Source organism: Oncorhynchus keta, chromosome 22, assembly GCF_023373465.1.
Source record: "Oncorhynchus keta strain PuntledgeMale-10-30-2019 chromosome 22, Oket_V2, whole genome shotgun sequence".
NCBI classification, from domain to species: domain Eukaryota; kingdom Metazoa; phylum Chordata; class Actinopteri; order Salmoniformes; family Salmonidae; genus Oncorhynchus; species Oncorhynchus keta.
The window spans coordinates 43,748,980-43,762,421 of NC_068442.1; the positions used below are offsets into that span (position 1 = coordinate 43,748,980).

General features: G+C 43.3%; 1 protein-coding gene across 9 annotated transcripts in view; it reads left to right on the forward strand.

Moving 5' to 3' along the window:
• Nucleotides 1–13,442, forward strand: part of LOC118371897 (choline transporter-like protein 5-B) — a 100,519-nt gene that overhangs the window by 59,457 nt on the left and 27,620 nt on the right. For all 9 annotated transcript variants that reach the window (XR_008075646.1, XR_008075647.1, XR_008075648.1 and 6 more), the window contains exons 3-8: nucleotides 2,769–2,842; nucleotides 9,340–9,424; nucleotides 10,348–10,432; nucleotides 10,567–10,695; nucleotides 11,299–11,359; nucleotides 11,560–11,683. Coding sequence is in view for 2 of the 9 variants with exons in the window: in XM_052475293.1 (XP_052331253.1) it covers nucleotides 2,769–2,842; nucleotides 9,340–9,424; nucleotides 10,348–10,432; nucleotides 10,567–10,695; nucleotides 11,299–11,359; nucleotides 11,560–11,683 (558 nt within the window). In the remaining 7 variants the exon portion in view is untranslated. The remainder of the gene's footprint in view (nucleotides 1–2,768; nucleotides 2,843–9,339; nucleotides 9,425–10,347; nucleotides 10,433–10,566; nucleotides 10,696–11,298; nucleotides 11,360–11,559; nucleotides 11,684–13,442) is intronic.

A 13,442-nucleotide genomic window follows, 5' to 3' on the forward strand; every position in this document is an offset into this window, starting at 1 on the left:
TTCACTGTTGATGTTGAGACTGGACAGAGGAGCCTCTTCACTGTTGATGTTGAGACTGGACAGAGGAGCCTCTTCACTGTTGATGTTGAGACTGGACAGAGGAGCCTCTTCACTGTTGATGTTGAGACTGGACAGAGGAGCCTCTTCACTGTTGATGTTGAGACTGGACAGAGGATTCTCTTCACTGTTGATGTTGAGACTGGACAGAGGAGCCTCTTCACTGTTGATGTTGAGACTGGACAGAGGTGCCTCTTCACTGTTGATGTTGAGACTGGACAGAGGAGCCTCTTCACTGTTGATGTTGAGACTGGACAGAGGATCCTCTTCACTGTTGATGTTGAGACTGGACAGAGGAGCCTCTTCACTGTTGATGTTGAGACTGGACAGAGGAGCCTCTTCACTGTTGATGTTGAGACTGGACAGAGGAGCCTCTTCACTGTTGATGTTGAGACTGGACAGAGGAGCCTCTTCACTGTTGATGTTGAGACTGGACAGAGGTGCCTCTTCACTGTTGATGTTGAGACTGGACAGAGGAGCCTCTTCACTGTTGATGTTGAGACTGGACAGAGGAGCCTCTTCACTGTTGATGTTGAGACTGGACAGAGGAGCCTCTTCACTGTTGATGTTGAGACTGGACAGAGGAGCCTCTTCACTGTTGATGTTGAGACTGGACAGAGGAGCCTCTTCACTGTTGATGTTGAGACTGGACAGAGGAGCCTCTTCACTGTTGATGTTGAGACTGGACAGAGGAGCCTCTTCACTGTTGATGTTGAGACTGGACAGAGGAGCCTCTTCACTGTTGATGTTGAGACTGGACAGAGGAGCCTCTTCACTGTTGATGTTGAGACTGGACAGAGGAGCCTCTTCACTGTTGATGTTGAGACTGGATAGAGGAGCCTCTTCACTGTTGATGTTGAGACTGGACAGAGGAGCCTCTTCACTGTTGATGTTGAGACTGGACAGAGGAGCCTCTTCACTGTTGATGTTGAGACTGGACAGAGGAGCCTCTTCACTGTTGATGTTGAGACTGGACAGAGGAGCCTCTTCACTGTTGATGTTGAGACTGGACAGAGGAGCCTCTTCACTGTTGATGTTGAGACTGGACAGAGGAGCCTCTTCACTGTTGATGTTGAGACTGGACAGAGGAGCCTCTTCACTGTTGATGTTGAGACTGGACAGAGGAGCCTCTTCACTGTTGATGTTGAGACTGGACAGAGGAGCCTCTTCACTGTTGATGTTGAGACTGGACAGAGGAGCCTCTTCACTGTTGATGTTGAGACTGGTGTTTGCCTTTGTTGTCCCTCTCTGTGATCGCCGGTCCATCTCTGTGATCGCCGGTGTCTGGTTTGTCCACCAGAGATTAAAGTCGTCCGTAGTTGTAGGTTGTTATTATGGATACGACAGAGTACCATTCTAAATGTTTTTAGGATGGATGCGTTTACCAGACTAAAGTATTTAAACAGGTGCAGCCTGAAAAATTGGTCTTTTAGTTTGTAGATTTTTTCACCGTTTCAGCGTGGGGATGATCTCCACATTCTCTGGTCTTGTCTTTTGTAGAGTTGTAGTTTAAACCATTTAAACCAAATACTTGAATCAGTTATAGAACCCATTGTACTTTATGGTTGTGAGGTCTGGGGTCTGCTCCCAAACCAAGAATTCACTAAATTGAGACTGCATGCAGAATTCTGCAAAAATATCCTCTGTGTTCAACGTAAAACACCAAATAATGCATGCAGAGCAGAATTAGGCCGATTCCCGCTAATTATCAAAATCCAGAAAAGATACCTTAAATTCTACAATCACCTAAAAGGAAGCGATTCCCAGACCTTCTATAACAAAGCCATCACCTACAGAGAGATTAACCTGGAGAAGAGTCCCCTTTGCAAGCTGGTCCTGGGGCTCTGTTGACAAACCCAAACAGACCCCACATAGCCAATGGACAGCAACACAATTAGACCCAACTAAATTATGAGAAAACAAAAAGATAATTACTTGACATAAAGGAAAAAAATAAAATAAAAAACAGATCACACTAGAATGCTATTTGGCCTTAAACAGAGAGTACAAAGTGGCAGAATACCTGACCACTGTGACTGACCCAAACTTAAGAAAAGCTTTGACTATGTACAGACTCTGAGCATAGCCTTGCTATTGGCCGCCGTAGGCAGACCTGGCTCTCAAGAGAAGACAGGCTATGTGCACACTGCCCACAAAATGAGGTGAAAACTGTGCTGCACTTCCTAACCTCCTGCCCAATGTATGACCATATTAGAGACATATTTCCCTCAGATTACACAGATCCACAATTTTGATCAACTCTATCTACTGGGTGAAATACCACAGTGTGCCATCACAGCAGCAAGATTTGTGACCTGTTGCCACAAGACAATAGCAACCAGTGAAGAATAAACACCATTGTAAATACAACACATATTTGTTTATTTATTTTCTGTTTTGTACTTTAACCATTTGCACATCGTTACAACACTGTTTATATACATAATATGACATTTGAAATGTCTTAATTATTTTGTAACTTCTGTGATTGTAATGTTTACTGTTCATTTTGATTGTTTATTTCACTTTTGTTTATGTATGTATGATCCTATGATCCTCCCCCAAGGGCAGTCATGACAAGGGCTTTGGCATGGGAAACATATGTTAACTTTGCCAAAGCAAGTGAACTAGATAATTAACAATACAAATGTACAGTAAATATTACACTCTGTCTCTCTCTCTGTTTCTCTATCTCTCTCTCTTCTCCCCAGGGCCTGCACGGATGTGTTGTGCTGTGTCATCTTCGTCATCGTCATCCTCGGCTACATCGCTCTGGGCACCGTGGGTGAGTTGTCATGTTGCTGCATATTTCATCAGACAGAGGATTCATAACAACAAAGTCCCAGTGTCCCACACACATCCCCCTTCCCTCTGTTGTACCTCAAAGAAGGATGTGGTCTAAGACAGAACCCAAACCGGCTGCGCGCGTGCGCCATCGTGTACTTACGTGCATAAATGTATTTTGTCCCCCTACACCAAACGCTATCACAACACGCAGCTTGCTGTTGCTAATTTGTCCTGGGATATAAACATTGAGTTGTTATTTTACCTGAAATGCACAAGGTCCTCTACTCCGACAATTAATCCACACATAAAACGGCCAACCGAATCGTTTCTAGTCATCTCTCCTCCTTCCAGGATTTTTCATCTTTGAACTTATATGGTGATCAGCATCTAAACTTTCATAGTATTACCATGACTACCGGAAAAACAGTTAGTCTTTCAATCACCCACGTGGGTATAACCAATGAGAAGATGGCACGTGTAACTGCTTCTATAAACCAACGAGGAGATGGGAGAGGCAGGACATTCAGCGCGATCTGCGTCGGAGTTCTATTTTAGCCCTTGGCATCGCAGACTCTCCGGTCTGGTCAGCATGTAAGCCAGTGTTTCCCAACACTGGTCCTCAAGTACCCCTATTCGTACACTATTTCATTGTAGCCCTGGACAAGCACACCTTATTCAACTTGTCAACTAATCATCAATCCCTCAATGAGTTGAATGAGGTGTGTTTGTCTAGGACTACAATGAAAATGTGTACTGTTGAGGGTACTCAAGAACTAGGGTTGGGAAACACTGGTCTAAGCAGATGGTGTGAGGAAAGTTGGTGTGTGTGTGAGTTCGTCTGTGTTCATGTTTGTTAGTTAGTGAGTTTCTGCGTGCCTAGCTCTCATCTAGACAGTCTGTGTTCTATATATTCCACCAACTGTGGTGCCATATCGATGTTAGTGTTGTATTTGATGCCATTTTTGCATTGAGCAACAGAGCCTCTGATTGTGTAGTGTGTGGGAGGTAGAAATATGAGCGCCTGAGTTTCCCCAGAGACAGACCCATTCCTTAATGAGCAGGAGTTCTTAACAACAGTATGTTTGTATGTGAGGCACTTTCTGTTTTCTGAGGTTACTCTATGGCAGATATTGCAATGCCGTCGGGGGTACGCCAAATAAAAATGTGATTCACGTTTAAAAATGTCAAATATATATTTGTTTTTAACATTTTCAAACGGTCCATTTATATTTTCCAACGGGGCTACACAGTTTTTTTTCTCTAGCCTGAGTAGCCTTGTCTCAGTGCCAAAAAAACAAACAAAAAAACATCTCGTGTTCAGCAAAATAACATCACAATGTCAAATACAGGTAGCTTAGTCAAATAATTAACATCCAATCACATTAACCGTTACTCTCCAGCGGGAATTCCACTAACGGTCCGTATGTAGCCAAATGTAGCTGCTGCTCATTCAGTTTGCTCGAAAATGGATAAAGGGTTAAAAAAAAGTAAGGCCAGCATTTCCATAGAGACTCATACCAGCTCTACTGGTAGTAATGCTACTACCAGCAGTACTACAGCAGTACTACACCTGCACCTGTCAACGACACAAGTTGTTCCGCTTCCATGAGCACATCCAATGCTCGCATCAGTAATTCTACATTTGTTGTTAGCCCAGCTAGCATGGACACTGACACTTGTTGAATCTGATGCAGCCGAATAGCTTCTGCCCCCATTGCACCATCGAAGAGGCACAAATATAATGGACTTCAGGAAACAGCAGAGGGAACACCCCCCTATCCACATCGACGGAACAGTAGTGGAGAGGGTAGCAAGTTTTAAGTTCCTCGGCATACACATCACAGACAAATTGAATTGGTCCACTCACACAGACAGCATCGTGAAGAAGGCACAGCAGCGCCTCTTCAACCTCAGGAGGCTGAAGAAATTCGGCTTGTCACCAAAAGCACTCACAAACTTCTACAGATGCACAATCGAGAGCATCCTGGCGGGCTGTATCACCGCCTGGTACGGCAACTGCTCCGCCCTCAACCGTAAGGCTCTCCAGAGTGAAATTGAGGTCTGCACAACGCATCACCGGGGGCAAACTACCTGCCCTCCAGGACACCTACACCACCCGATGTTACAGGAAGGCCATAAAGATCATCAAGGACATCAACCACCCGAGCCACTGCCTGTTCACCCCGCTATCATCCAGAAGGCGAGGTCAGTACAGGTGCATCAAAGCTGGGACCGAGAGACTGAAAAACAGCTTCTATCTCAAGGCCATCAGACTGTTAAACAGCCACCACTAACATTGAGTGGCTGCTGCCAACACACTGACACTGACTCAACTCCAGCCACTTTAATAATGGGAATTGATGGGAAATGATGTAAATATATCACTAGCCACTTTAAACAATGCTACCTTATATAATGTTACTTACCCTACATTATTCATCTTATATGCATACGTATATACTGTACTCTATATCATCGACTGCATCCTTATGTAATACATGTATCACTAGCCACTTTAACTATGCCACTTTGTTTACATACTCATCTCATATGTATATGTATATACTGTACTCGATACCATCTACTGTATCTTGCCTATGCTGCTCTGTACCATCACTCATTCATATATCCTTATGTACATATTCTTTATCCCCTTACACTGTGTATAAGACAGTAGTTTTGGAATTGTTAGTTAGATTACTTGTTGGCTATTACTGCAGTGTCGGAACTAGAAGCACAAGCATTTCGCTACACTCGCATTAACATCTGCTAACCATGTGTACGTGACAAATAAAATTTGATTTGATAATGAGAACTACATTGATTTGGGGTTCACTTATATTGGGTGTTTGCCTTTCCTCAGCCACAGTATGTTATATGTGCAAAAGTACTATCTCACAACTCTTGTGCAGACATTTAGAAACAAAACATGCACATTTGAAAAATAAGCACGGGAGGTTTTTGAGCGAGAATTAAGTCGACTTTCGCGTAGTAAGACATGTATAAAAGCAGCAGATACCATTAATAAGAAGAGGCTAGAAGCGTCTTATATGGTGAGCTACTGAGTCGCTAGGACAGGCAAGCCCCAGACTATTGTGGAGGACTTCATTCTTCCTGTTTCTGCGGCTGTGGCTGGGACAATGCTGGGGGAAAAGGCCAAAACAACTATATAGACAAAGACTTCATCAAATAACACTGTTTCACGATGCATCATTGACATGGCAGGAGATGTTTTTAAACAATTACTGCTTCGCATACAAGCCAGTGAATTATATGCGTTACAGCTGGATGAGTCAACAGACGTGGCGGGCCTGGCACAGCTGTTGGTATATGTCTGTTGCGTTTATGGGGGGTCAATTAAGGAAGACATCCTCTTCTGGAAACCAGGACAACAGGAGAGGATATTTTTGAAGAACTGGACAACTTTGTGACATCAAATGGAATTTGGTGATCAAGATGTGTTGGTATCCAGGATGCAGTTGTAAATGAGAACTTGTTCTCAACTAGCTTACCTGGTTAAATAAAGGTGAAATATACAGTGCCTTGCGAAAGTATTCGGCCCCCTTGAACTTTGCGACCTTTTGCCACATTTCAGGCTTCAAACATAAAGATATAAAACTGTATTTTTTTGTGAAGAATCAACAAAAAGTGGGACACAATCATGAAGTGGAATGACATTTATTGGATATTTCAAACTTTTATAACAAATCAAAAACTGAAAAATTGGGCGTGCAAAATTATTCAGCCCCTTTACTTTCAGTGCAGCAAACTCTCTCCAGAAGTTCAGTGAGGATCTCTGAATGATCCAATGTTGACCTAAATTACTAATGATGATAAATACAATCCACCTGTGTGTAATCAAGTCTCCGTATAAATGCACCTGCACTGTGATAGTCTCAGAGGTCCGTTAAAAGCGCAGAGAGCATCATGAAGAACAAGGAACACACCAGGCAGGTCCTAGATACTGTTGTGAAGAAGTTTAAAGCAGGATTTGGATACAAAAAGATTTCCCAAGCTTTAAACATACCAAACATCCCACACAGGGCTTTCCATCATTGTATGATTTTTGTGTGCAAATGATCACGCTTACGGACAATGTCAAATATGGTATAGCGAAGCACCTGAGTGAGTTGGGTGTGCAATTACGCAGGTACTTTCCCAAAACGGATGGCACAAACAACTGGATTCGTTATCTCTTTCATGCCCTGCCTCTAGTCCACTTACCGATATCTGAGCAAGAGAGCCTGAACGAAATTGCAACAGGCGGTTCTGTGAAAATTTAATTTAATCAGAAGCCACTGCCAGATTTCTGGATTGGGCTGCGCTCAGAGTATCCTGCCTTGGCAAATCGCGCTGTTAAGACACTGATGCCCTTTGCAACCACGTACCTATGTGAGAGTGGATTCTCGGCCCTCACTAGCATGAAAACTAAATACAAGCACAGACTGTGTGGAAAACGATTTAAGACTGAGACTCTCTCCAATACAACCCAACATTGCAGAGTTATGTGTATCTTTCAAGCACACCCTTCTCATTAACCTGTGGTGAGTTATTCACAATTTTCAATGAACGATATATTATATATGTAAGATGGTTAAATAAAGAGAAAAATTATTGATTATTTGTGTCCTGGTCCTATAAGAGCTCTTTGTCACTTCCCACGAGCCGTGTTGTGACAAAAACTCTCACTCATTCTTATGTTTAATAAATTTATTGTATAGTGTGTGTGTGTGTGTGTTTGTGTGGCAGGACTACAATGATGGCAGAAAACAACATTTGAGAGTGCGCTGACCCTGGTGCTAGAGGGGGTACGCAGCTGGAGGTGGATTGTTTGAAGTGGTACGGGACTATGAAAAGTTTGGGAACCACTGCTCAATGGCATCTCCCTAATCTGTGCTTCTAATCTTCCGATTGGAGCTTAGAGCATGTTCTCTAGAGAAATGGGTGATGTCCTCTGGCCTCCATGCCTTTTTAAGGCATTTAATTAGAGCAGTTAAACACAGCATACTCCAGTGTTCCTCTCAGTAGATTGGAATCAATCATGTGAATCTCCTCACACACACACCTAAGTCTGTATGTAGTCTGTATGACACACACACCCTCAGTGAGTCAAATGAAATCAACGTTGATGTCTTCTCTCAAAGTGGAGTCCCTCTCAGACTTCGATTGGCAGTGTAGTCACGTCCGAGTCTGGGCAGAGGAAGGACTGTCTGTTGCCCAATTACTTTAAGAGAGCCAGAGCCATGAAAATGGAGGTGACTTCAAATAGACACTGGCATGTCAGCAATTACGTGAAGAGCTTTTCATTCTTTCTCCTCCCATGTGCTCTTCCTCGTGGATAACTTCCCTTTCTCAACCTCCCAGCTGTGTGAGGCAGGCTAGAAAATAATATGTTATTGTCCTCCTAGGTAATTCTTTGCTGTTTATGTTTTGAACAGGTTAGAAAAACTATTGAACACAGGATTGCATCGTGAATTGAAGCCTCAAAAGATGCAGACTGGTGGAGAAAGTGTTGGAATTATTGGATTACCTTGGCTTTGGTTTTGTTAGTGCCTTTCACTCGTATTATCACTCTGTATCAAATCAAATGTATTTATGTAGCCCTTCGTACATCAGCTGATGTCACAAAGTCACAAAACCTAGGAAGAAACCTAGAGAGGAACCTAGAGAGGTCCTCTTCTGGCTGTGCCGGGTGGAGATTATAACAGAACATGGCCAAGATGTTCAAATGTTCATAAATGACCAGCATGGTCAAATAATAATAATCACTGTAATCTCTGTAAGATAAACTGTAAGTTTCTCACATAGACCTTTTCAGGTTGTCCTTGTAATGTCTGAACAGCCAGTCTCAGCTTGACACACTAATATATTCATATCTGGCTTCTGATTTTGATTCATAACAGCAGTCTACATTGGATCCCATTTTACCTGTTTTTATACTGATGTACAGTAGCTGTGGGCTGAAGTGATAATGGTAGTCAATCAAATCAATCACATAAAGCCCTTTTTACATCACCAGTTGTCACAAAGTGCTTATACAGAAACCTAAAACCCTAAAGAGCAACAATGCAGATGTAGAATCACGGTGGCTAGGAAAAACTCCCAAGAAAGGCAGAAACTTAGAGAGGAACCAGGCTCTGAGGGGTGGTCAGTCCTCTCCTGGCTGTGCCGGATGGAGAATATAGGAGTACATCGTCATTAAGGCCAGATCGTTCTTCAAGATGTTCAACATTTATAGATGACCAGCAGGGACAAATAATAATCACTGTGGTTCTAGGGGGTGCAACAGGTCAGCACCTCAGGAGTAAATGTCAGTTGGCTTTTCGTAGCTGAGCATTCAGAGGTCAAGACAACTTGTGCATGTGCATTAGACTGTCAGAATATTCCAATACATACACAGTCAGGCAGAGCCTATCACTAATTCATGTCCAGAGTGATTGACATATGACAGGTCTGTGAATGAGGCTAATGATGTGGCCGTCTGTCTGGTTGCAGCCTGGATCCATGGTGACACCAGGAAGGTGGTCTACCCCACCGACAGCCACGGACAGTTCTGTGGACAGCAGGGGACCCCCAACGCGTAAGTAGAACGAAAGACCGCTCTCTGTGTTTGGAGAAAAATGTATTGTATATACAGTACAATGGATAGTATATAGTTACTATGGATAGGTATAGTACTATATCATTGCATTGCACTTAGGACAAGTGTGGCTTCACATTAATATCCTCAAAAATAATTCTGCACTTGGAAGAGAATGTAAGCAGCCTGGGATTAGTCTGTAAACATAGTCATTTTAAGCTACCCTTCTATGTTCAGCAAGGCTCTCCAACCCTGTTCCTGCAGAGCTACTGTCCTGTAGGTTTACACTCAACCAGTCTAGCGCACCGGATTCAAATACTTAGCAGATTGAGAAGGTGAATCAGGTTAGTTACAACTGGGGTTGGAGTGAAAACCTGCACAAGGGTGTGGCTTCCGTGTTGCTCAGTTAGTTGAGCATGGCGCTTGAAACACCATGGTTGTGGGTTCAATTCCCATGGGGGACCAGTAAGACAAATACGTACAAAAATGTATGTACTCACTACTGTAAATCACTCTGTAAAAGAGTGTCTACTAAATGTAAAGGAGGGTAGCTCTCCAGGAACAGGAATGGAGGGAAAGCCTGCAGGAGGGTAGCTCTGCAGGAACAGGAATGGAGGGAAAGCCTGTAGGAGGGTAGCTCTCCAGGAACAGGGTTGCCGAGCCCTGCTTTACAGTAATCCCCCCTTTAGTTTGTATAGGGCTTTGCGTGGCATGTATGAAAAGTGAATTTAAAGTAGCATTAACCACCACCACAGGCTTCCCTGCACCCTGTGTGTTTACACTGTGTCTTGCCTCTGTTTGACAGGCAGCTCAATCTGCCATTATTTTCAATACATCATTTGTTCTCAGCGTTTTCTAATAAAACTGTCATTGTGTGTGTTGGAAAACAAATTAATATTCTCTCCATTTCACTGTGGTTACAGCAACAAAGCCATATTATTCTACTTCAACATATTGCAATGTGCCAATCCTGCCGTTCTCATTAACCTCCAGTGCCCTACAACCCAAGTAAGAGGCCCCTCTTTACGTGGCACACATTATGCTATTCTGCTCCTGCTCGTTTTTCTTGCTTGATTATACAAGGTCAGTGTTCTCTGTTGTTAAGCATTGATGAATGTTTGTCTCTACCTCTCTCTTCTCAGCTCTGTGTCTCCAAGTGCCCAGACAGATTTGCCACATACCTAGACATGCAGTACAACTACAGGTACAACAACAGCTACTGGGAGTATTACAGGCAGTTCTGCAAGCCGGGCTTCGACAATCCTAGAAAGGTACAGAGACCTGATGCCTCCAGTCACCTTATCAAGTCCTTGAGTGTTCTGAACAGATGTCATCTGTAATGGTTATCCGTCTAGAAGTCAGTAGCGACCAAGACTCTTCCGAAATGGCAATCTTATTAGAATCAGTAAGTAATTTAGTTGCTGCAATTAGAGTATATCTTGTTGTACATTTAATTATACGGAAAAACACTATATTGCTTTATAAGTACTAGGCCTATGTAATGTATTATGTAAAGGAAACATAATGAGATTTAAAAGTTCTGTGGCTAAGAGGGAGTGACTGAAAGGGGGAAAGAGGGAGGAAGAGAGAGAGGAAAAGAGTGTGCGCTTCGTCTGCAGAGACCAGAGTGCTAAAACAACAAATGACTCAGGAAGGGTTCCCTACCAGTCTCTAATGTATGACAGTCTTCTGTTCTGTTCCACACGCCCACTCTCCTCATGGTCCTTTTGGATAATGGCAAACTCATAGGAAACTGATAGGATGTCTTACCAGTCATCCTAACCTATGAGTTGGTATAAACACTCAACTCTGAGGATTTGACGTCACTGAATTTACATTGTTTGACGTCTTCTTCCTCTCTTTTCTCCCTTTAGTCAGTTGCACATGTCTTGAGAGATGAGGACTGCCCATCTATGATAGTGCCAAGCAGACCTTGTAAGTGAATCTAGATTCTGCACACAGTTCCTCCACTATCATTATGGTGACTTAAGATTCAGACTGTCTATTCTAAGACTTAGGTTCTGTGGGAGGGGGCATTATGTGTTAGGGGTTGGGAAAGGAAAGTGATACTTATAAACAGTCTATGACATTGAAACATTATTCTTAGCCATTAAATATTTATTTGTGTGTTTCAGTCCTTCAGAGGTGCTTCCCTGACTTTATCACCAGGAACGGGACGCTAACTGTCGCCAACAAGACAGACTTCAAAGATGGGTTAGGTAAAACGAGGAGCGTGATCGATCTCAGGGACGCTGCCAAGTAAGTCCTGCTCTCCTCAACGTACCTCTGTTGTAGTCAAAATGTTGTCGAGGTAGTTTGGTGGAAACACTATTTATAGACTGATAGCCTACCATACAAATTATATCAAACTTACCGCCAATGTCATTCATAGCCAATTGAATTCAAGTAAACCAACAAAATTAACATATTAACACTTTCTATTTATTAATGACATATTTAGTGCATTCAGAAGATATTCAGACCTGTAACGTGTACGCTGTGAGTCAGGTAGCAAGTTCAGGGAGTGCAAATGTAATAATAAGTAGAACATAGTACAAAACAGGGAAAGCGTACAGACATGAAACAGAAACAGAGTCAATAACGCCTGAGGAAAGAACCAAGGGGAGTGACAGATACAGGGGAGGTAATCAGGAAGGTGATGGAGTCCAGGGGAGTGACAGATACAGGGGAGGTAATCAGGAAGGTGATGGAGTCCAGGGGAGTGACAGATACAGGGGAGGTAATCAGGAAGGTGATGGAGTCCAGGGGAGTGACAGATACAGGGGAGGTAATCAGGAAGGTGATGGAGTCCAGGGGAGTGACAGATACAGGGGAGGTAATCAGGAAGGTGATGGAGTCCAGGGGAGTGACAGATACAGGGGAGGTAATCAGGAAGGTGATGGAGTCCAGGGGAGTGACAGATACAGGGGAGGTAATCAGGAAGGTGATGGAGTCCAGGGGAGTGACAGATACAGGGAGGTAATCAGGAAGGTGATGGAGTCCAGGGGAGTGACAGATACAGGGGAGGTAATCAGGAAGGTGATGGAGTCCAGGGGAGTGACAGATACAGGGGAGGTAATCAGGAAGGTGATGGAGTCCAGGGGAGTGACAGATACAGGGGAGGTAATCAGGAAGGTGATGGAGTCCAGGGGAGTGACAGATACAGGGGAGGTAATCAGGAAGGTGATGGAGTCCAGGGGAGTGACAGATACAGGGGAGGTAATCAGGAAGGTGATGGAGTCCAGGGGAGTGACAGATACAGGGGAGGTAATCAGGAAGGTGATGGAGTCCAGGGGAGTGACAGATACAGGGGAGGTAATCAGGAAGGTGATGGAGTCCAGGGGAGTGACAGATACAGGGGAGGTAATCAGGAAGGTGATGGAGTCCAGGGGAGTGTCATGAGGCGCAGGTGCGCGTAACCATGGTGGCAGGTCTGCATAATGATGAGACAACTGGCGACGTCGAGCGCCGGAGAGGGGGAGCGGGAGTAAACGTGATAGTACTCTTTGACTTTTTCCACATTTTGTTATGTTACAGCCTTATTCTAAAATTGATTAAATCGTTTTTTTCCCCCTCATCCATCTACTCACCCCATAATGACAAAGCAAAAACAGGTTTTTAGTTTGAATTATTTTTAACATTTGCCAAAAAAAATCACATTCACGTAATTATTCAGACCCTTGACTCAGTACTTTGTTGAAGCACCTTTGTCAGCAATTACAGCCTTGAGTCTTTTTAAGTATGGCGCTACAAGCTTGGCACAACTGTATTTGGGGAGTTTCTCCCATTCTTCTCTGCCCAATCAATTTAATTTACTACAGGTGGACTCCAAGTTGTAGAAACATCTCAAGGATGACCTACAAGTAGCACCGGAGCTCAATTTCGAGTCTCATAGCAAAGGGTTTGAATACTTGTACTTGTAAATAAGGTATTTAATTTAGATTTTTTTTAAATATAAATTTGCAAACATTTCTGAAAACCTGTTTTCACTTTTACATTATGGGATATAGTGTGTAGA